Raw genomic sequence first — 23,141 nt, forward strand, 5'->3', positions numbered from 1 at the left:
TTAATTTATTTCTTTTTGGTTTTGTTGGGAAGACCAAATCCTGTTGCTGCTACAGACCCTTTGAAGTCCACTCTTAAATTATGCAGAATCATATAAACACTAATTGAAGATGAAGAAGATGATTGTGAAAGAAGAAAGGGAAGCAAATACTGAACTTCCTCAATTTTTTTCACTATGAAACCAATCTGTTACATTCTTTCAAGGCTTTCTATTTATAGCAGATAACACATAACAGAAGCTAAGAAGGGCAAGTAAACAGAAAACAGAAAACAGAAAACTCTTACAAAACAGAAAGTAGAACCAAAACAGTCAAACACAAAGCTGAATTTACATTTCAATCTAAAACTTATTTCGTCGTAATTTCACCACTAGGTTTATTATCCTTTATGTAAGGCCTTTAAAATCAATATATCTTAACTTTATATATAGAAAAAAAATTCAGGCCAACAGAATTATCTTTCTTATTACTTGGAAATCTACCTATCACTCTTCTCTTCATATATAATGTCCTGAGTTCCCCATTATGAGTTGTAGGCTTCTATCTTTCTAGGGAACATTTAGTTCATGGTGAATTTATCATCTTATAATCAGAACACGCGAAAAATCAGATGAAATCGCAAGATTTACATTAAGAATACTGTAATGAACATTGAAGAAAAATATTACTTAGATTATCAAAATCAAGATACAAGTTGTTAGCAAGACCCTAAATAAAGATGCAATTTCAATAAAAGGAATGAAATATGGAAATTATCAACATTTCACTTGCTTATTAGCAATAATTAAGCTAACATAGTAACTGATATGTGTGAGACAAGTAACTGAAAGGTTAAATAGAATCATCAGCAAGAACGAAAAATATATTAGCTTATGATAGACACAATATATTGACCAATAAGATAATCATTTTAACAATAAATATATGAAAATGAAAAAGTAACATTGTATTTGACTATTTACTCTCTTGTTATTATTATTATTATAATATATGTTTTTATTCTAAGCAAGAAACTGGCAAATGTCAAATAGAAAAAGAACAAGCAAAAGAAATGAGTCTTTCGGAAACCATGTTGAGAATAGTAAGACAGTGTTGTTGTGAACTTCGTTTAGATAGAGCAGCAAACAATTGAAATATAACCATGTCAGTTGTAAATTAGATGTGAGACAGTTGTTACAATACAGCTGAAGATTACTTCATATGATTAGGGAGGGAAATCTCTGGTGCAATGGGTTTATTAATCTTTTAAATATATACTTTATTTAATCCAAGTTTACTGATATGAGATTTACTTACTTACACTTGAAGCACAACAGGTTTTCTTAAATTTAAAAAAACTTAATTTTAAATTTACTAAAATAAAAAAATGTGTGCCGGCATATAAAAATAAAATGTGCACTTGACAACCAACTTTTTCTTATCCTTTGTTTATTTATTTATTTAATTTTCTGTCTTAACATTCTGAATTCAACCTTAAAATGTTTGGGTAGTGGTTTGGAAGCTTCTGTTTCAATTGGCTTCCTGTCACTATGAATTCTAAGAATTAGCATATGAATTGCAGCATAAAAGACTAAGAGGATGATAAATGCCTAAAATTATTAACTTAGGGTAGAACAAAATATGTGTAGAAAGAAAGAGTTTCAAGACTATGTGAGAGAAATGATATGAAACTGAATAACCTCATTCATTGATTACACACAAGATACAAAGGGGGAACCTTGTATAAGGCACGGAACTAGCCTATAAAGAAAGAATTCCAAAACAGACTTAAAAAGGAAGCTTAAATGTTAAAACAGAAACTAACACCCTGACTTAATATATAATACAGAATAGGGGGTTAATTAGTTTTTCACATTCTCTAATACAAAGCTCCATCAAGTTAGGCAGCAAACCTCCTTCAGCAAACGAAAACTTTGTAGGCCGTGCAGTATGGAAGAGGCTTTCAGTGAAATGCAGCCAAGCCAGTCAGAGAATAAAACAAACTTGGGAACCTGAGGTGTTTGATCACGAAGCTTGAATGAAGGGCAATTCCAGAGAAGAAATGTATATCGAATTTCCGGGTCTGGATAATGAGAAACCAGTGTAGAATAAAAATGGATTTGTATTATAAGAGGAAGCATAGCGCTGCACAATGCTGCCAGATTAGCAAGTAGAACATTTGTTTTATGAAAGATGAAAACATCAAGCAATGGAGCTAGAACATTTGCTTATACACATATATTCAATCAATTTAATTTTTGTACTACAGCATGGGAACCGAAATTTTGCATATTATGACTTATAAACTAGAGATGAGAAATTCTGTTGCAGTTATCCATTTAAAATAGATGAAGTCAACATACGTCTGGAGGTGTTTTACAACAAGCACTGGTTTTGATTGAATGCTTGCATTGCCATATCTACGAATTTCTTACAATTTTAGACTCTGCATTTCAAACAGAGACAAGTATAATTAGATGGAAACAATGAACAAGTAGGAGGCATTCTTAAGTAACATCAACGCAAAGAAACAATTATAATTTCCATATGTTACCTTTGATATCAGTGCACCCCAATTCTCAACTTGCATTGGTCATGTATTAATATTGACTCTTGATTCTTCCCTATTATAAATGAAAGCCAACATTTCATTTAGCACTTACAAACCATATAGTATCACATAATAGAATTTGATGAGGCCAAATAAGGAAGACCCAATGCAAGAGTATGCGGGGACAAAAAAATAAACTTGTCAGATTGAATTAAAAATTGGAGCACCTTCAGAATCCATTACTTGTCTTGGAAGTACCCAAAATGACACAAAAATATAAATAAAGAATTGAAATTTGATGACATAAGTAAGTAAGCCGTTTGCTTCCTAATTGCATTTGTCATAGCTTTGGATTGAATTTGTGGGTCTTTCTCACTTCAAGAACCTTGGTTTAAACAAAGTCCAAAAAATCAGATAAACAACACATAAGAGAATTCTATGAGATAAACAAAGTCCAAAAATTAAAAAATAAAAAGCAAAATTCTATGAACTCAAATCTGACAGAAATAGAAGAGTGAAATTCAATAGCATAGCTAAACTATGTTCTGTTTTCGTAATTGGAAAATTGGTATAAGTTTGCAAATCAAAGAGAATAATGTATTTCATAAAGTACAAACGCACCTCCTCCATAACATACTCACAGACAGAATCCTTGCATGTTGCAGAAATGGTGGAAATTCAGAAATCAGGATAATCGTAGTCGTACCATTCTGCAATCAACCGTACAAATTTTAAGTGAAATCATAGCTAAGGCACAGATAAATGGCTAAGAATGAAAAGAGAAATTAAAAATTAAGGGAAAAAATTGGTTTGACATATTAACAAGGGAATGAGGAAGTATGTTGCGAAGAATTAGCATTCTAATTGGAGGGTGTGCAGTGAGTTTAGGGAAGATGAGAGCAAAAACAGTTACCTGTTTGGCATTGAATACGTGGGTCGTCGTTCATCTCTTCCAGCTTCCTCGTCAACGGACATTTTCCCTTGATGAGGAGATTTGATATGGAGGCAGGCAGGTTTTGTTGTGTGATATTCTCCAGCTTTGGACAGTCTGAAATTGTTAATTGTTGGAGCGAGGTGAGATGGTGAAGGCCGTTGCAGTCTAGCGTTTCCAGATTTGAAAAGTACGACAATTCTAGAGACTGGAGGGAAGCAGGAAGGCAACCCTCTCCTGGGAACCACTTAACTTCTTTCCATTTTTCAACGATAAGATGGGTAAGGCCTTCACTCTGCAAACCATTGGATGTTATCCACCTCTCTAGTTTCTCACATTTACTGATCCGAAGAGTTGTCAAGCTCGGCGGGAGGCACTTCTCTCCAAAACAATCCATTTCTGGGCATTCCCATATCTCCAATTCCTCGAGAGCCGGAAGGTGAGCTGGCAGATCTCCTCTTAACACCGGACACTCTTCTATTGAAAGGGTTTTAAGTTTCGAAAATCCATCAAAGTCATCAGGAATACGCCACTCTCGCCAGCGAGGCATTAAACCGAATACCAGAGTCTCCAGAGATCTGAAGGGTGTGCCCTGATGAGATGATTCAGCGTTGTTGTAAAACTCACCACCAATTCTCTCCAACCCATCAAGTCCACCTATCACCAGATGCTGCAGAGAGGGTAACTGTCCCAGTGAAGGAACCTGACGGCAATTCTTACAAAAATGCATACTCAATTTAGTCATATTGGAGTAGCAAGGAAGGCCTAACCAATCGGGGAATGTTTTACCCCTGTAACTATAAATTGCTAACTCCTTCAAGTTTCGGTGAGGTTGTAACTTCTCAAGTATATCTCTCTCTTTTTCAACATCAACAGTATCACCACCACCATCACCACAATCATCCTCATCATTGTCATCATCATCTTCTAGAAGCCATCTCAACTCTAAAATGATGATGTGCTTCTTGTTACCCATCTTTGCCTCCAAAGCTTCACTGCTGTGGTTCACATTTTCTAAGTTGGAAATGCAAAGTGAGCCATGAAGATTGTCAAGTGCTCCCAATCCTCTTATCCCATTCTCCACTTGTTCCCCGACAATATAACCACTTAAGAAGCTCAGATGCTTTAACTTATGGCATCTCTTTTAAACTATCAGCTCCCCTAATATCAAGATGGCATAGGTTCACGAGATCTTGCATGCGGCTGGGAAGCATCTCAAGGTCATAACAATCCCTCAACTTCAAAGTTTGGAGATTGTATAATCTACACAATGATTCAGGCAATGTGACAATAGGTGTTTTGGAGAGATCCAAATAACGCAAATGGATCAACTCACCTATTGAATTAGGCAATGACAGGATTTTAAAGCCACGAAATGACAAAACTCTTAAACACTTTAATTGTTTTAGCCAAAAATCACATTCAATATCATTTGATTGAACATCAACAGGTAGAAATGTTCTCATGTATATTGCTCCATTATAAGCCTCTGGAAATTTTGAGATTCGACCCCGATTATATGATAAATGACGGGTTTTGCTGTCTGCCATGTGTGGATTGCCAAATTTGTTGACTCTGGAAAGGAATTTTCCAGCAAAAAACGTTGCTAGATCATGCATGAGATCGTGCATTACAAATAACCCAACACCAGCACTAGAAAGTTGAAAAAATGATCTTGCAACTAATTCATCAAAATATGCACAACCAATATCTTCTAATGTGTTTTTTTCCATTGGTTGTAAGAGACCTTCAGCCATCCACAACAAGATTAATTCATCTTTGTCAAATTGAAAATCTTCAGGATACAATGAGCAATAAACAAAGCACCGCTTTAAATGTGAAGGGAGGTAGTGATAGCTAGCTCTTAATGCAGGAACAATCTTACTTTCATCTTCCGGGAGTTCCCAAATTTCACTTTCAAGTATATTCTCCCAATCCCTTACATTATACTTATTGCGCAGTAAGCCTCCAAGTGTCTTCACAGCCAAAGGTAATCCCTTACACTTTGCAACAATTTTTCTACCAATTGGTTCTAGAGTTGCATATTGTTCAGAATTAGTAAAAATACATGAATGCTTCAAAAACACTGACCAACAATATTCATCTGACAATAAACTTAGTTGATAATGTCGATTAGGAGCTGCGAACACAGAAGCAACCTTTTCACTACGGGTTGTTAAGAGAATTTTACTTACAGTATTTCCAACCCGAAAAGGTTTCAAGAAATCTTCCCATGTGTCCAGTTGATCATGCCAGACATCATCCAAAACAACTAAGAATGTCTTTCCTGACAACGTTTTCTTCAAATCAGATTGAAGAAAATCAAAATTGTCCATGCTACAAGGACGGGAATCTAGTGCCGCTATTATTGTCCTTGTAACATGAACAGGATCGGAATTTTCAGCTACACACACCCATAATCTTGTATCAAATTTTTCCACCACTTGGACACCACTGTAAACCAGTTGAGCCAGAGTAGTTTTTCCTATTCCACCCATACCCACAATGGGGATCACAGTCACAGGTGATTCAGCATGACGAGTATCATCTAACAGCAATTTGATTATTTCCTCCTTGTCTTTGTCCCGACCAAATATGTCAGAACTTACAACGATAGATGTAGATGGAGTTCTCCATGACGACATGTCCACCCTGGCGCATTCTTTCAGACGATGATAATTTTTCTTTGCTACAACAGACTCTAGTGTACCAACTATTTTTTCCATATCACCACTGTCTTCAATATATGAATCAACAACACGAGACCGGGAAGAAGAGTTACCTGGATCCGTTTGAGTGGCAGCGATAGCGGCCTGAGTGGAGAGCTCATCGAGCAAGTCATCGGCCATATAGAGAGCATCTTGGAGATCAACAAGCCACTTCTTGACTCTCTTGTCAGTGAACTGCTTCAGCTCAGCATCATCAAGAACAGGTCCAACATCATACAGACTTTTCTCCAACCTTCCAACCAACTCCTGGGCAGAGTAGTTTCCTTCAAGGACAGAGTCATCTTCAAGTATTGAAGACAACTTGTCTAAAACGGCTTCAACAAAGGAAGTGAGATAAGCTCCACCATCAAGTTTTGTAGCCATGATTGAATCTCAACTGCAGCAGAAGATGAGAAAGAAAGAAAGGCGATGGATATGGAAAGGGTTGGCACTTTGCAGTGTAATTTAGTCTCTGGATTTTCTCAAACAGAAGCTATGGGAAGTGTCTTTTCATTTAGAATTCTTCCAAAACAAAGCAATGACTAAATTCAGACAACTTTGTTGGTGTTGTCCTTTCATTTGTTTAACACTTTGTTAGTGTGTTTGTCGTATTTCAATCTAAATTAAAACAACTTGTGAATAAATAATATAATTAAGAGAAGTGTGTGGAAATTTTGTTAATAAAAGTCGTACATGTGGAATTTTTTTTTAACACTTCTTTGAACGGTCTTTCATGATAATTAAAACCATTTGCAGATAAAATAATAATTTAATAAATAATTAAACATGTAGTTTTCGTTGATTTCAATTATTTGTGAGACCTTGTCTCCACATACAAAAATTTAAAATCCTTCCTAAAACAAAGCAACTACTAATAACTTGGCTTTTGTTTTTGTCCCTTGTGATAATGATAATACACATAGTGATAATCTAGTAGAACGCTTTTGATTTTTTCTTCCACATGATGCCACTTTCACACCTACCATTATTACGTGGCTGCCTCTTTCAATTTAAATAAGAAATGCACTCAAAGGAGATTAGATAATAAACGGCTCGAACTGCTTACATAATACATAATTGAATATATTATATGAATGACTAATATGTCAGTAATATCTTTCTAAATGTATATTCAGACTTTGAGTATTAATCTGAACTTTTACTATGATTATGTTCAGCAATGTTGAATGGTTCAACGTTTATCTTTTTATGGCAAATTGGTAATTCATGAAACAGAAAAGAAAAATAATGTAAATTACATCTCTGTTCACCTTATTCATGTCTCAAGAACTATAAGTTATTGCTACTAATACAATCTTCTTAACATTAAGAACATCAAATTTTTTTGGCAACACAAATTCATGCTTTATTGTCAAATTTCCCCTTCATGAACTTGCTGATATAATGAGATGGGAATCTACCTTGATCCTTCTGAGTGGATGCTTTAGGATATTAGATTATTATTTTTACAAGGACAAGTTAGTGAGAAATGGTAGCAGGTTGTGACAAACTAGAAGATATTGACTTAGTCTTCCTCACAATTAATTTGATTAGTATGTGTTGAAGATGTTTTGATTGATCTTATAATAATAACGAATAATACTACTATACTCTATTGGTGGTTGTGCAAATACGGATAAAATAATGGAGGAAATTATAGGGAGAAAAAGACAAAAAAGTGTAGAAACGTAGGTAGTTCTCTAGATTGGTTTTTGTGCTACATAAAGAATAATACTTTATATATGATAGGGTAAAATGTCTGAGATTGTTTTGATTAATTCACCAACGCTTCTATTTCAATTGGTCTCCTTTCACTATGAAGTGTAATAGCTAGTACATGGATTACACATCATACAAGACTAAGTAGTAATATATGCCTAGAGGGTACAATTCTTAACTTACAAAACAAATTTTGCATTCGTAGTTAGTTTAAAAAGGTTCCCTGAAAAAAATCTCTTCTTCACAACGCACAGCGTCAGCGACGCTGCCGCGTCGTGTGCGTGCTTTTTTTTTTTTAATAATGCAGTATGTAGAATACAATGCTAATATGAATGTTATGCAAAATTCCAGGTTCAATACAATAAAATAAAATAAAACTCGAAAACAAATAAAACTAAATAAAAATGAAAAAAAACGATCATACCATGGTGGGTTGTCTCCCACCTAGCATCAGAGGCTAAGAGAAGGGGGTTGAATCTTAGTCCCCTTTTTCACTTAATAACACTTGCTGTCCTTGAAACAACTTCTGGAGATTTTTTACTTTTTGTTTCGTATCTAGCCAGGAGACTTTTTCTTTTTATCTCGTAACCAAGCAAGAGATATTTTTTAGTTTTATCTCCTATGCAGCAGAAACAGAAATGGAATAGAAGAGAGATAGAAAATCACACCACGAAGTATCCTGGTTCAGCTGCCAAGTGCGATGCAGCCTACATCAAGTCTCCATCACAACAATGATGGAATTTCACTATAATCATCATGATTACATACACCAATTCTCCCTAGGAACTACCCTTCCTATCCGGGACAAGTCCAGAATCTAAACCCCAATCCTGAACTTGACTTGGTTACTGTCAAGCTTTCAACTGCTAAGTGCTAACCCAACTTGTAACAGGATTCCCACAGAATCATGAAATACAATACAGATGTACAAAAGATCTCTAGGACTTCTATGGCTTTTTCTTTTAATTTTGTATACTCTGCCTTTTTTCCGTTCTATGACTTTTTCTTACAAATCTCACTGTTTGTCTTTTTCCATGAGACTCAAGACAGACAAAATTAAACAGAAAATTACAAAACAGAAAACATTGAAGGAGAAGAACTTCTGTTAGCTTAGGTAGCTATAGAAACACTGTGCTTTCACTCTTTTCCTTACTTCAAACCCTGGCTGTTCTCCCTTATTTATAGAAAGGGAAGCCTCCACAGTTGGAACTGGTAAACCAAGCTAAACTTCTTCTTCTTCATGCAAACCGGTTCGGCCAGAGAGAGAGGAGAGATAACCGAATGTAAAACCCAACATGCAATTACCTCTGTGTCTTCCCTTTATACCAAGCTTCACCAATCCGAGCCATCCATCTTGACTTGCACTCCTAGAAGAATTCCTAGCCCTTAATGCACTCTTGATGTATGACAGCTCTTCTTGCTCCACTTTTGCTTCCTTCTTCACGTAGCCTCCTTAGCTACCTCCTGTGATGAGTGAACATAAAGCAGAGACGAGCCATGCCTCTGAGATCTTCTTCCTCTTACCAAGATCATCTTCTTCCATTTTTGGTATGGAGAGCATGAGCTTACTTCACCAAATCTTACCCCTTTTTGGTGAAGATCTCAGCCACAGCATACTTTTTGCTTTTCTTTTCTTGTCATCATTACAATGGTCTTTAGCTTGTTTTTAGCTTCTTCTTCATTACTCTGATAGCTTGCAAAAGCTTCCATGCTTTCTTTGTGAAATGACCGAATGAAGAAGAGATGAGAGAGAAAAGAGAGAAATTTGAAAAGCTTTGAATTAGGAAAGAGAATGAAATTAATTGAATTTGTTTCTTCCCTTTGCTGAGTAGCATGTACCATTAAGGCAGCAATCAAATCAATTGCCAATTTCTCTTTCATTGTTCCTATGTGATTAATGATAATTGAATTAAATTTGGAATCCATCACATGAGAGAAAGAGATCCGTTGGAAGCAAGAGGCAATTGCTTTTTCTCTTTTCTTCATTTCGAACCAATCAAGCTAGTGTCGAGCAAAATTAATTTGGGCTAATAACAATAATTCAATCTGGCCCAATAACAAGAATAATATAAATTCAGCCACATTAAACATTTTTGAACCAATGCTGTGTAAGATTCACATTTGGATTTGCATCATTTTTCTTTTTTTTTTCGGCCCAAATAACATGATCATAATTCAGCCAATAAATATATCAATAATGCACAAGGCTGAAACATTTTTCTTAATACAATTTGGCTTTTTTACCAGAATACATATAACCTGCACGACAAAATTATTAATTAATACATATGAACTAAAAATCAAATTGACAAATTTGTAATTTAATTAAATTAATAATATTTGTTCATCATCAAATGAAATTAGAGTTTTTCAAACTCATCACCCTCAAACTTGATTTAGAGGATCTGCCGAGTGCAGAGAGGAAACTAACTTACTGCAGTAAAATGTAACTATTGTAAACATGAAACTTCAGTTGCCACATATGATAGAAATATATAATAATGTTTGTTCATATAGGCTCACATTTCTACAAATAAAGTAGAGAACACAAATTTACATCACAAATAGTGAGTAAATAAAAATTGCATAACCAAACTAAGCAAACAGAAACTATATTATCTCTCACTTCGATATCTCGATGCCCCTATTGACACTAGGCATTGTTGAAGGAGCTGCAAAATAAAAATGTAAACCAAAATGTGTAGAAAAAAAATTGCTTAAAGACTTTGTGAGACAGTAGATGATTTGAAACTGAATGGCCTCATTCGTTATGCACAAGATACATATGTAGAAAGAGTTTCAAACAGGACTCAAACAGAAAGTGTAAAAAAGACACTAACACCCTGACTAAAAATACAGAATAGAAAGTTACAAAGGAACTCTAAAGTCCTAACATCCCCACCTCAAACTCAGGGTATTCCTTGGTAAAAACTCACCATTTTCAGAAACAGATTTGACATTGGTTTCATGTGAGACACAAGCAATTTATTCTTAATTATTTTATCCCTCACAAAAAGAAAATCGAATTTAAAAATTAAAATGTTTAGATATATTTTGTAAGACTGGATTATGTGCCATTGAGCACTTTTCAGTCGTGAACATCTTCAACGTTCTCAGGCATTAGACTGTTGCTGCTATTTGAGTCAATGTGATGCCCCTTGTCACCCTTGATTGATTAATTCAAATTGGAGAGATTATGGTAAACACCAGCACACATTTATACAATGTAAAATTGATTGACTTTTACGCCCTTGCACGCAGCAAAAGTGAAACCACAGAAGTTCTCTCTTCGGCTTCCATTAAAACAGCAGAATGAGAAGGCACAGCATGTCTACTAGGATAATCCACTTTGATGTTCCATTTGTGAGTTCAGCTATAGATCAAGCCCATGGTTGAACGGAGAAATTCAAGTTACTCTGATGTAATATCAGGTTAGCTCGATGAAATCCAAGATTATTACAACATCAACAAATAATTCATACAATAAGTATAATGCCGATTTCACTAAGGAAACAAAAAACACCACATTTATCAACAAAGTTTGAGTGTCTAAATTAATCATCACAATTCAGTCACATGCTCAGGCATTAAACACTTGAAGAAAATAAAATTAAAAAAATCTACATGAATTTTCTTATGCAAAAGAAAATCTTGGTACATAAAGTAAACATTTGGACAACATGCAATAACTTCTAGAGAGAATAAAACAAATTACCCGTTGAAAATGTTGGATCATCAATTCCATTTCATATCAATCTTATATATGTAAGGAAACTAGTCAATAGAGAAAGAGATTCAAAACAGACTCAAACAGAAAGTGTAAAGAAGAAATTAAAACCCTAACTAAATTTGAGTTACGATCAACTCCTATAATCTTGTTCCTAAGTTCCCAAGTAAAACTCACCGTATTCCCTGGTAAAACTGAGTTTGGACGGAATGAACTAGTGATGGTTGACCATGAAACTTGAATGAATAATTTGAATGAGATATCCAAACATAAAATTATTTTTCTTTTTCTAAAAGATCTTTGAAAAAAAAATAACTCGAAAAAATATATTTTCTTAGTCATAACTAGAAAAAACAAAAAACTGCAAATTGAATTAACTGCAAGAATGTTGGGCAGATCAATTTCGATTGAAGATGATAATAAAAGTGAGATTAGCAACACATAATAGAATTCGATGAGGTCAAATGAGGAAGACCCAATGCAAAGAGTATGTGGGGAAAATTTTAAAAAAAGAAAAAAAAACTTGTCAAATTGAATTAAAAACTGGAGCATCTTCAAAATCTAAAACTTGTCTAGGAAGTACCCAAAATGACACAAATGTAAGAAACAGAGAAGATGATATAAGTAAAGTAAGCCGTTTGCTTCCTAATTACATTTGTCATCACTTTTGGATTGAATTTGTGGGTTTTTCTCTCTTCAAGAACCTTGGTTTAATCAAATATGGATTAAAGATGAAAAATTCTGACAAGCAACACATAACAGAATTCTATAAGACAAACAGAGCCCAAAAGTTTTAAAACGAAAAGCAAAATTCTATGAAGTCAAATCTGACAGAAATAGAAAAGTGAAATTGAATGGCATAACTAAAGTATGTTCTGTTTTGGTAATTCGAAATGGTATGAGTTTGCAAATCAAAGAGAATAATGTATTTCATAAAGTACGAACGCACCTGCTACGTAACATATTAAGAGTCCGTGAAGAAATGGTGGAAAATCAGAATGCACGAAACTCATCCTCCTAGTCTACAATCAACCATACAAATAGTGAGTAACCAGTACAAATTATGGCTAAGATCTAAGAGTGAAAAGATATACTAAAAATTAAGGGGAAAAATTGGTTTGGCATATTAACAAGGGAATGAGAATGTTTGGTGGGAACAATTAGCATTGTAATTGGAGACCATGCAGTGAGTTTAAGGAAGATCAGAGCAAAATCAATTACCTGGGTCGTTCATCTCTTCTAGCAATCATGACTGAGTCTGAATCATAATCTGAGTCTGCAATCAAGCATGCATATACTACTGTAAGCAGAAAAGACGTGATCATGAAAAAGTTTACTTTTTCTTTTCCCTTCTACGCTAAGCATCTAATTTATTATCTTTAACAACATTGGAAAAATTGGCACACATAATTTATTAGCATTGTAACTGAGAGCGTGCAGTGAGTTTAGGGAAGATGAGAGCAAAAACAATTACCTGTTTCGCATTGAATCCGTGGGTCATTCATCTCTTCCAGCTTGCTCCCCAATGGACATTCTCCTTTGATGCGGAGTTTTGATATGGAGGCAGGCAGGTTTTGTTGTGTGATATTCTCCAGCTTTGGACAGTTTTCAATTTTTAATTGTTTGAGGGAGGTGAGTTGGTGAAGGCCCCTGCAGTCTAGCGTCTCCAGATTTGAAAAAGACGACAAATGTAGATACTGGAGGGAAGCAGGAAGGCAACCCTCTCTTGGGAACCACTTAACTTCATTCCATCGATGAAACAAAAGACGTGTAAGGCCTTCACTCTGCAAACCCCTCCAAGTTATCCACCTCTCTAGTTTCTGGCATCTTCTGATCCCAAGAGTTGTCAAGCTCGGCGGGAGGCACTCCTCTCCAAAACAATCCATTTCTGGGCATTCATGTATTTCCAGTATATCTAGGTGGGGTGCAGCACAGCCTAGCGCCGGCACGGATACTAAACGGCGGCAACTTGAGATATATAGTGTCTTGAGATTTGGAAGGGCCCCCAATGGAAACATCGTCAGTGAATCACACCCCGATACAATTATCTCCGTTAGGGACTTGTGTTGCAGTGGCTCTGAGATTGTTAAGTTTGAACAACCCGAGATTTTCAGAAATTGTAATGAATCCGGCAAAGAGTCTCCTGAAATTGATATGGCTGACGAACACTTGTGGATTTTCAAACGTTCGAGACACGGCGATTGGAAGTGGGGCAGCCACTCCAATATGGACTTCGCCAGCTGAGTATTTTTAATTACTACATCATGCGGTGCCGCATACCCATACCAGAACAGCCCAGAACCCATTACATTTAATTGGTGAAGCTTGGGAGCTCGCGGCAGTGAACATGCAAGCTCTTCGCAATTCCTAATGGTAAGTTTCTCCAGAGCCGGTAGGTCAGCAGGCAGATCTCCACTTAACACCGGACAGTCTTGTATTGAAAGGCTTTTAAGTTTCAGAAATCCATCAAACCCATTAGGAATATGCCACTCCCGCCAGCGAGGCATATCACAAAATTCCAGAGTTTCAAGAGATCTGAAGGGTGTCCCATGATGAGATGATCCAGCGTTGTTGTAAAACTCATCACCAATTCTCTCTAAACCATCCAGTTCAAAAATCCTGAGATGCTGCAGAGACGGTAACTGTCCCAGTGAAGGAAGCTGACCGCAATTCTTACAACGAATCAGACTCAACTCAGTGATATTGGAGTAGCAAGAAAAGCCTAACCAATCGGGGAATATTTCACCCCTATAACCATCAATTGATAACTCTTTCAAGTTTCGGTGAGGTTGTAACTCCACAAGTATGTTTCTCTCTTTTTGAAAAACATCATCATCATCTGAAATCCATTTTAATTCTAAAATGTTGATGTGCTTCTTGTTACCCATCTTTGCCTCCAAGGCTTCACCACTGTCTTTCAAATTCTCTAATTTGGAAATGCAAAGTGAGCCATGAAGATCGTCAAGTGCTCCCAGTTCTCTTATCCCATTCTCCACTTGCTCCCCTACAATATAACCACTTAAGAAGTTCAGATGCTTTAACTTACTCATTCCTTTTGGCATCTCTTCTAAACGATAAGCTCCCCTGATATCAAGATGGCGTAGGTTCACAAGATCTTGCATGCGGCTAGGAAGCATCTCTAGCTTCTCACAATCCCTCAACTTCAATGTTTGGAGATGGTATAATCTACACAATGATTCAGGCAATGTGACAATAGGTGTTTCAGAGAGATCCAAATAACGCAAATGGATCAACTCACCTATTGAATCAGGCAATGATAGGATTTTAAAGCCACAAAATGACAAAACTCTTAAACACTTTAATTGTTGTAGCCAAAAATCACTTTCAATATCATTTGATTGAACATCAATAGGTAGAAATGTTCTCATATAGATTGCTCCATTATAGGCCTCTGGAAATTTTGAGATTCGACCCCGATTATATGACAAATGACGGGTTTTGCTGTCTGCCATGTGTGGATTGCCAAATTTGTCGACTCTGAAAAAGAATTTTGCAGCAAAGGATGTTGCTGATGTTGCTAGATCATGCATGAGATCGTGCATTACAAATAATCCAGCATCAGCACTAGAAAGTTGAAAAAATGATCGTGCAACAAATTCATCAAAATAAGCACAACCAATATTTTCTAATGTGTTTTTTTCCATTGGTTGTAAGAGACCTTCAGCCATCCACAGCAAGATTAATTCATCTTTGTCAAATTGATAATCTTGGGGATATAACGAGCAATAAACAAAACACCGCTTTAAATTTGAAGGAAGATAGTGATAACTAACTCTTAATGCAGCAACAATCTTACTCTCATCTTCCGGAAGCTCCCAAATTTCACTTCTCAGTATATTCTCCCAATCCTCTACTTTATCCTTACTGCGCAATAAACCCCCAAGTGTCTTCACAGCCAAAGGTAATCCCTTGCATTTTTCAACAATTTTTTTACCAATTTGTTCTAAGATTACATATTGTCTAGAACTAGTAGAAATAGTTGAATGTTTCAAAAACAAAGACCAGCAATCTTCGTTGGACAATGTATCTAGTTTATAATGTAGATTTGTAGTTGACACTATAGAATCAACGTTTTTATTACGAGTAGTTAAAAGAATTTTACTTCCTTTATTTCCACTCAAAAAAGGTTTTAGAAAATTGTCCCACAAATTTTGCTGATTATCCCAAACATCATCTAAAACTACTAAGAATGTCTTTCCCGTTAACTTTTCCTTCAATTCTGTTTGAATTGAATTCAAGTTAACCATATTACAAGGAGAAGAAGCTATGTCTTCAATTATAGCCTTGGTAACATTAACAGGATCAAATTTTATTGCAACACACACCCATGCATTAATGGTAAACTTGTCCTTCAATCTGACATCGTTGTAAACCCACTGAGCCAAAGTAGTCTTTCCAATTCCACCTATACCTTCTATAGAGATCACAGACAATTTATCATCACAAGTTTCATCTAATAACAATTTTATGATGGCCTCCTTGTCATCGTTCCTGCCATATATATCAGGACTTTCAAGCAGAGATGATTGAATTCTCCATGACATGTCCTCCAGATCTTTGGCAACCCCTTGTTTCAGATCAAGATCATCTTTCTCTTCAACAATAGACTCTAGTTTGTCAACTATGTCTTGCATCCTAGTTACTACCCCCATCTCATCGTCATCACCATCTTCCAAAATTGAATCAACAGAGTGAGACCAGGAAGAAGAGTTACCTGGATCCCTCTGAGTGGGAGTGGCAGTGACAGCTTTAGTGGAGAGTTCATCGAGCAAGTCATCAGCCATATAAAGAGCATCTTGGAGATCAACAAGCCACTTGTTGACTTCTTGGTCTCGGATCTGCTTCTGCTCAGCATCATCAAGCACAGGTCGAGTGGCACGGAGACTCGCTTTCAATCTTTGAAACAACTTCTGGTCAGCTAACTTTTTTGCTTCCGGGGTTGAGTTGACATCAAGTGAAGACAGCTTGTTCAAAACAGCATCAACATAGGAAGAGAGATAAGCTCTACCCTGATGTTTTGCAGCCATGATTGAGGCTCAAGTTCAGGAGATGATGAGATCACAACAAAGAAAAGAAAGAAAGAAAGGTGACTCAGGAAGTGGTTGTGGGTAGATTGCAATGCACTCAAAATCTCTGGTTTTCTCAAGCACAGGTAAGTGTTGGCAATTTGCAGTGTCCTTATTATGATATAGAATTGCTTAGTGTTACATATTTTAATTATTTATTGTGTTTTGTGTGGTGGTGATATCGTTACAGTCATAAAGTGAATGATATTTTTTTTCTCAAGTAGCGACAGTGAAGTGGGATGAAGGTGGGGGTGGCAGCCAGTTGGAAAAGAAGAGGATATTGGAGTGAAATGCTTTGGTAAATTAGGATTTGGAATTATTATTTCTTTTGGAATAACTAAATAGATTTTTTTATTTAGGTAATTTGTGGAATATTTTTTATTTTTTACATGTATTGGGCTAAATCTGCAGTTCATTGTTCACATTGTTTAGATTTCCCATTATCTCTCTAGCGGAGTTGTTATGCAAAATCATATGATGGGTAATACTGAATTGCATTCAATATGGAATCTATCTGTTGCATACTATCAAGGGTTGCTATTTATAGCAAATAACTCTTAAGTCTTAACAGAAGCTAAGAAGGAAAAAGTAAACAGAAAACTGTTACAAAACAGCAATTCAATATGGAATCAATCCGTTACATACTATCAAGGGTTGCTATTTATAGCAAATAAAAGAGAAGCTAAGAAGGAAAAAGTAAACAGAAAACTGTTACAAAACAGAAAAAAAAAAAAAGAAAAGAAAACAGAAAACTGTTACAAAATAGAAACAATGGATTTTAGATTTTAGATTTCATGCATGCTACCACATATTTTTTGGCACGAAACAATGGATTTATTTTTCTCATGCAATTATCGAGTTATAAATTTTGTTTGTACTATATCATCAAATCGATCATTTATCCCAATAAATTAAATTATTATTAGGTAGGGATACATAAATAAATATATGTAACTACTAACTTTTAAAATTAAACTATTTATATGGGCTTGGTTTATTATAGAATAGATGACTTATCATTGGAGTGAATCTACAAGTATATATGCTTTTGTAATTTTTCCCTCCATGATTTCTATCAAACAGCAACCTTTTATTTTTTGTTGTTTGAAGGTAAATTAATAACTAAATAAAGAGTTAAATCTCAAAGTGGTTCGTAAATTTGTAATTGAGTTTCGATTTCATTTTGTCCCTGAATTTAACAACGGTCATTTTTAAAGTATTTTTTGTTCATTGCTTGTCATTGGATTTGGAAAGCTGAACTGGCATGATTCCTACCACGTTGGCACTGAAACAACGTCGTTTTGTATTTATATATATAAAAAAAAAACTCTAATGGTCCTCGAGACCCTCTCCCCAACCTTACTTTCTCACACTCACACACTAACCACACTGCAAAGGCAGAGCTTTCCTCAACTTCTCTGTCGCCGCCTCTCGCTGGCCTCCCTCTCGACGTCGCGCCGCTCCCTCCCCTCCCCAACCTAGTCTCTCACACTCACAGCACTCAAACACAACAGAGGCAGAGCACAAAGCCTCAACCTTCCCTGTCATCGCCTCTCGCCAACCTCCATCTAGTCGCGGTGCCATCGCCGGTCCATCTACGCCACCGCATTGTCTCGTTTCTTACCCTCACTGCTCGCTGCTACCTCCCTCTCTACTGGTCGCTCTTATTATCCATCACTCACGGCAACTCCCCCTCCACTCGTCGCCACCATTGCTCGCGCGTCTATGCTCTTCTCTTGTCTCCTCTCTGTCTCCATCTACCTCCCTCTTCTCTCCTCTGGCTCGATCGGTTTTCCCCTTCTGCGTGCGGCCAATGTGAGTTTTTTTTTTTTTTAGTTATACAATCATTATTGTTTAACATTTTGAGTAATTGTTGCTGCTGATTCTATTTTAACATAGCTATAATGGTTAATTTTTTGCTTTTTTGTTTATTCTGTAATTGTTGGTTTTTTCTGATTGTTTCTGTTTAGGTTGCTATGTCTATGTCAGGAACAGGATCAGCGATGAATTTTATGAGCATGCAAGTATTGAAGGTGATGTTATTATTGTTGCAGTGTTGATTAATTTAGGAAGGTGAGAGTAGTTGAAGAAGAAGAATAAGAGAGTGAGGAAGAGAATCCGGTGAAAATAATTTGGGGATTAAGGTCTTAAACGGGGAAAGAGACCAAATTGTAAAAGTAAAGTTTCCCTTGCCATGTCAGCTAGCTATTATAGTGTCAGCTTGGCAGGAATCAGCCCAGCTCAACTTTCTGATGACAAGCGATGGACAGAAAGCGCATCAGGGACAACCATTGTTACGAAGGGATAAATTTGGGACAATTTTAAGTTCAAGGACGAGTTGGAAGCTCAATTGCAAGTTCAGGGATGTCACGGCCCCAAAAGAGCTATGATTGGCACTTAGGAAAATAGTCCCTAGCAAGCCTAACATATTCGAATATAAGTTAAATAAGAAAGTTACAAATATTTTTAATATATCTACAATTTGAAGAATGAATAGTCACACATTTTTAACAAAATAATTAAAATAAATAAATATGGTTGGATCTTACCTGTGATATATGGAGCATATAGCGTCTACGAATTCAACAAAGAATAGCTACCCATTGCAGATCATTATTCTTGAATAGAAAAGGCTCACATATTCGTGTATTTATTCCTGAAAAATATTTTTAGCAAAACGAAGTGAGTTTTGTAACTCAGTGATTAGACAATATATCTATAATCCACATGAGACTATATAAACATTATTATCAAAGTAATTTTAATAAGAAAATAGTAGTTGATACTAATAAGTGAATCAATAAGGGAGTTCTCAATACAAAAATCAAATCAAATAGCTAATCGACACTTGGGCTGCTCCACCTCTAAGGGTAGCCTTTTTCTCTCGTGTGTCCATACCAAATAACAGATCGAACGTGTGGCCTGCACGTTAGGCTAGCAATACCCATGCTAGCTAAGGTCTGAGTAAGATGTTTCTAACTTAAAATCATGACTTTCATTAACTATGGTTTTCTTTAAAACATATCATTTCAAACGCAACAAATTCTTTAATCTTTCACATTATGCGGTATGAAATCAAATCAAATAATACTTTCTAATTGAATCTTTTCTCATCATATTTTTTTAATCATAAAAAATTTCAAACGTATTTCACAATTTCAAAGTATGTAAATGAGTATCTAACTATCTATACTTCAATGTTTCAAAAAAAATATTCAAGCAAAATCGAATATTTTAGAATAATACAAAGCTTCATAAAAAAATATATATGGCTTCATGTAAAGTTCGTAAATATCAGCTTCACAAAAACAAATTATTCAACTCCGATAAATCAATTTTTTCTAATCAAATTAAAATCATTTAAGACAAATATAGTGAATATAATTCAAAGATCATAATAGATCTATATCAAAATAATTATAGATGCAAAATCAAATAATTATAAATGTAAAGCCTACTCACAAATTGGTCATAAGGGACCGAAGACACCAAACTCGAAGTGCCAAGTTAAAAGGTGAGGAAGGTCAACGTAGAATGGAATAAAAGAGCACAGAATTTGGATTGGGACAGCAACAAGGTGGAGCTGGCGACAGTTTTGGTCCGATAGCAATTTCGGACAAGCGGAAGCACAGTGGTTCCAGCAGTAGCAACGACGGCATCAACCAACTCCAGTAGCAACCACCATGGCAACAGGGGCTTCGGCGAACAAAGGGAAACCCAAAACAGGGGCAGGGTTGAACAAGCGACAGTGGGTCCGATGGTGGTTTCCGACGAAATCAACGCCGTTTCCAACGACCAGAGGCACGACAACGAGGTCTCCTTCTCCGGCAAGTTCTTCCTCCCCTCTTTGTTCGTGTTTAGTCGTGTTTCTCTCTCCTCTCCTCTGCGAACTCTTTCTCTCCCTTCGAAAGCCCTCTCTCCATGCACTGTCACAGCGGCTGTCAACAACTCCAGCGACGACAGCGGCGCTGCCTTTCTCTCGATCCATCTTTCTCCTCGTTCGTCTCTCTCTCTTCCTCTCGTGTCACTTTCTCTCTCCTCCTCTGGCTCCCCTCTCTGCAACGGCGGCGGCGAGCAGCAGTCCTTCATCCGCCAGCGCCGCCCTTCCCTTTTCTCCTCGTCCTCTTCTCCTCCTTTGTTTCTCTCTCGATCCTTTTCCTTTTTTTTTATTGATTGGTGTGTTGGTAATTTAGAAAGTTAGGATTAAGATTTGGTTTGGAAAAGAGACGTGCAAGAATTTTATAAATAAGGATATTTAAAGGGTTAGTATTTTTATTGAAATTTAGTTAGTATTTAATTATAAAAAAAATAAATAATTTTATAATATTAAATATTATTTTATATTATTAAAAATATTGATAATAATTAATTAAATATTTTAATTAAAATAGAAATAATTTTATATTATTAAATATTTTAATATTAAATTAAACTAAAATTTAATTATTTAAATTAAATTAATAAATTTTTACTATTTTTTAATTAATAAACACTATTTATTAATCCTTATAAAATGTATATAAATTTTAATTAATCTAAATTTGAATTATAAAAATTTAATTTAATTAATTTTAATAGAATAACTTCTTAAAATTCAAAAATCTCACTGTAATAAAATCTTTTTGGGACGAAAAATATACTTGGCAAAATTGAAGGACCTCCTTTTCTTTCTTTCTTTTGGTCACCTGGTGTTTCTCTCTCCACATTGACTTCAGATTGACTTGTTGTTCTCTGTTAGTTTCTTTTTCGTATTGTTGTTCAAATTCAAGATGACATCTGACTGGATAGTTCCCGTTCAAGTGATTCTGGGATCTATTGACCACGGAGAAGTTAAAGCAAGCAGCATTTCAAGAATCCCAGAAGAGATTCGAGAGCCCAAAGAAGAATCTTACAAGCCAAAAGTGGTATCCATTGGACCCTTACACAGGGGAGCCACAAGGCAAATCCTCCTCATGGAAGAACCTAAATTGCGTTACATGAGGGAATTACTTGAGCGTAGTGATAGTGATCAAACCAACACCAACAACAGATCAAGACAAACAACCAAAAATGCCGCCTCGACGCTGGAAAATTTGGGCAACGACATTCTCAAGCTGGACAGTGTGGTTCGCGCTTCCTCGCGAAAATCATGATGGTAATAATGAGTTAGTTGTTTCTTCACAAATTTCTAAAGGCACCCTAATAACTAATTACTCTACTACATACTATTGTAACAGGTGGATGGTTGTTTCTTGCTAGAGCTTCTCCACAAGCTTGGCCAGTACAGGGATCTGCAACCAGACGAGAGGAAGAAAAACTTTTCCAGAGACCCATTCCTGGAGACAACGAAAGCGATCGAGTGTGTGCTGAATGATATCTCGATGCTGGAAAATCAGATCCCTTTCGTTGTTCTCAAGAGGTTGTACAAGAATCTCTTCCCTGTCAACAATGGGGGAGTAGGTGAGGACCACCGTGTGGCCAACCTCATGAGCAAAGCCTTTGGTTACAGTTCACAAAATCAAAGTGGATTCGCTCATTTGCTTGAATTAATGCACTTGTCCACAATTGGAGAAAACAGCCCAGAAACCAGAGAAGCACGCCCAGAGCTAAAGCGATGCACCACGAGGCTTCAAGCTGCAGGGATAACCATTACAGCAGCAACAAGTAACAATGTCCTTAACGGTAACCCTAGCGGTAATGTCAATGCCAATCCCAATGTCAATGCTAACTATGATGAGCTTGTTGATGTATTTGATTTTAATATAATCTTCAACGATGATGAAAAGGAACTAAAAATACCGCCTCTGCATATTAAGGAAACAACTGATGTGAGATGGAGAAACTTGATTGCTTGGGAACAGAGCAGGATTTGGGTAAGAGGCAAGTACACTTCATATGCTTTCTTCTTCAAAAGTTTGATATGCTGCGAGCACGACCTTCACCTGCTCCAAAAAAAGGGAGTGATAGTAAATAATATGCCTAAGAAAAGCAAGAAAGAACTTATGACAATGTTTCGCACAATCTGTGCTGGTGCTGAACACATGGATTCGAGTTATAGCGAAGTCTGTGAGAAACTAAATAAGGAGAAACGACCTACGTTAGTCACGGAAGCGTTCTGCAAATGGCCTATAATCACTGGGCATAACTGCAGGCATCTTCTTGAGAATGTTGTGTACTATGGGCGAAATGGCTTCAGGATTTTGATACGCGATCATATCCCTACCGTGTGGAAATTCATTGCCGTTGTCGCCGCCACTTTGGTGGTGGTTCTCACTATTATGCAGACAGTTTATTCAGCTAAGCAGACACATTATGCAGCTAAAGGCCATTAGGCATCAGCTAGAAAAAATTGCTATTTCTATCTCTCTCTTTTTTGTTCAAGTTTAAAATTGAATGCACAATTGTGATGTAGGAGCATGTATGTGTTAATGGAATAGATTTGGAATCATGTTGAACATTGCA

The 23,141-nt window shown here is 36.1% G+C and overlaps 3 protein-coding genes across 18 annotated transcripts; 1 reads left to right on the forward strand and 2 right to left on the reverse strand.

The window, feature by feature from the left end:
- Positions 1–1,663: 1,663 nt before the first annotated feature.
- On the reverse strand, positions 1,664–6,847 carry LOC112757051 (putative disease resistance RPP13-like protein 1). Of its 12 annotated transcripts, XM_072221929.1 has the most exons (6): positions 3,442–6,847; positions 3,150–3,238; positions 2,756–2,913; positions 2,532–2,601; positions 2,341–2,423; positions 1,664–2,060 (listed from the first exon to the last, which is right to left on the reverse strand). In XM_072221929.1, the coding sequence occupies exon 1, from the start codon at positions 6,549–6,551 to the stop codon at positions 4,590–4,592; it is 1,962 nt and encodes a 653-aa protein (XP_072078030.1). In that variant the 5' UTR covers positions 6,552–6,847; the 3' UTR covers positions 1,664–2,060; positions 2,341–2,423; positions 2,532–2,601; positions 2,756–2,913; positions 3,150–3,238; positions 3,442–4,589. The 12 variants fall into 12 exon arrangements, with proteins under 12 accessions (XP_072078030.1, XP_072078024.1, XP_072078027.1 ...); XM_072221923.1 differs by lacking the exon at positions 2,756–2,913; XM_072221926.1 differs by lacking the exon at positions 2,756–2,913 and having other exon boundaries at positions 1,664–2,132.
- A 3,780-nt stretch (positions 6,848–10,627) lies between these two features.
- On the reverse strand, positions 10,628–20,930 carry LOC112757086 (putative disease resistance RPP13-like protein 1). Of its 5 annotated transcripts, none has more exons than XR_003814607.2 (6): positions 20,163–20,930; positions 19,250–19,356; positions 13,088–16,643; positions 12,835–12,889; positions 12,563–12,635; positions 10,628–11,302 (listed from the first exon to the last, which is right to left on the reverse strand). XR_003814607.2 is itself a non-coding variant. In XM_029293531.2 (6 exons), exons 2-6 carry the CDS (start codon positions 19,265–19,267, stop codon positions 11,298–11,300), a joined length of 3,702 nt encoding a protein of 1,233 aa, XP_029149364.1. In that variant the 5' UTR covers positions 19,268–19,356; positions 20,163–20,930; the 3' UTR covers positions 10,628–11,297. The 5 variants fall into 5 exon arrangements, 2 of the variants coding, with proteins under 2 accessions (XP_029149364.1, XP_029149362.1); XR_003814606.2 differs by having other exon boundaries at positions 12,835–12,913; XM_029293531.2 differs by having other exon boundaries at positions 12,563–12,630.
- Positions 20,931–21,308: 378 nt separating this feature from the next.
- Positions 21,309–23,141, forward strand: LOC112729777 (UPF0481 protein At3g47200). The gene is made up of 2 exons (XM_029293532.2): positions 21,309–21,834; positions 21,917–23,141. Exons 1-2 carry the CDS (start codon positions 21,829–21,831, stop codon positions 23,009–23,011), a joined length of 1,101 nt encoding a protein of 366 aa, XP_029149365.1. The 5' UTR covers positions 21,309–21,828; the 3' UTR covers positions 23,012–23,141.

Source organism: Arachis hypogaea, chromosome 2 (assembly GCF_003086295.3).
Source record: "Arachis hypogaea cultivar Tifrunner chromosome 2, arahy.Tifrunner.gnm2.J5K5, whole genome shotgun sequence".
In the NCBI taxonomy this organism is placed as follows: domain Eukaryota; kingdom Viridiplantae; phylum Streptophyta; class Magnoliopsida; order Fabales; family Fabaceae; genus Arachis; species Arachis hypogaea.

Coding starts and splice junctions, on each gene's coding strand:
- LOC112757051 (XM_072221923.1), bottom strand. CDS start 6,551: ATGGCTACAAAACTTGATGGTGGAGCTTATCTCACTTCCTTTGTTGAA.
- LOC112757086 (XM_029293529.2), bottom strand. Junction 12,914..13,087: donor ACGGATTCAATGCGAAACAG/GTAATTGTTTTT, acceptor TTCTGCTTACAG/TAGTATATGCATGCTTGATT. Junction 12,631..12,834: donor AGAAGAGATGAACGACCCAG/GTAATTGATTTT, acceptor ATTGTAGACTAG/GAGGATGAGTTTCGTGCATT.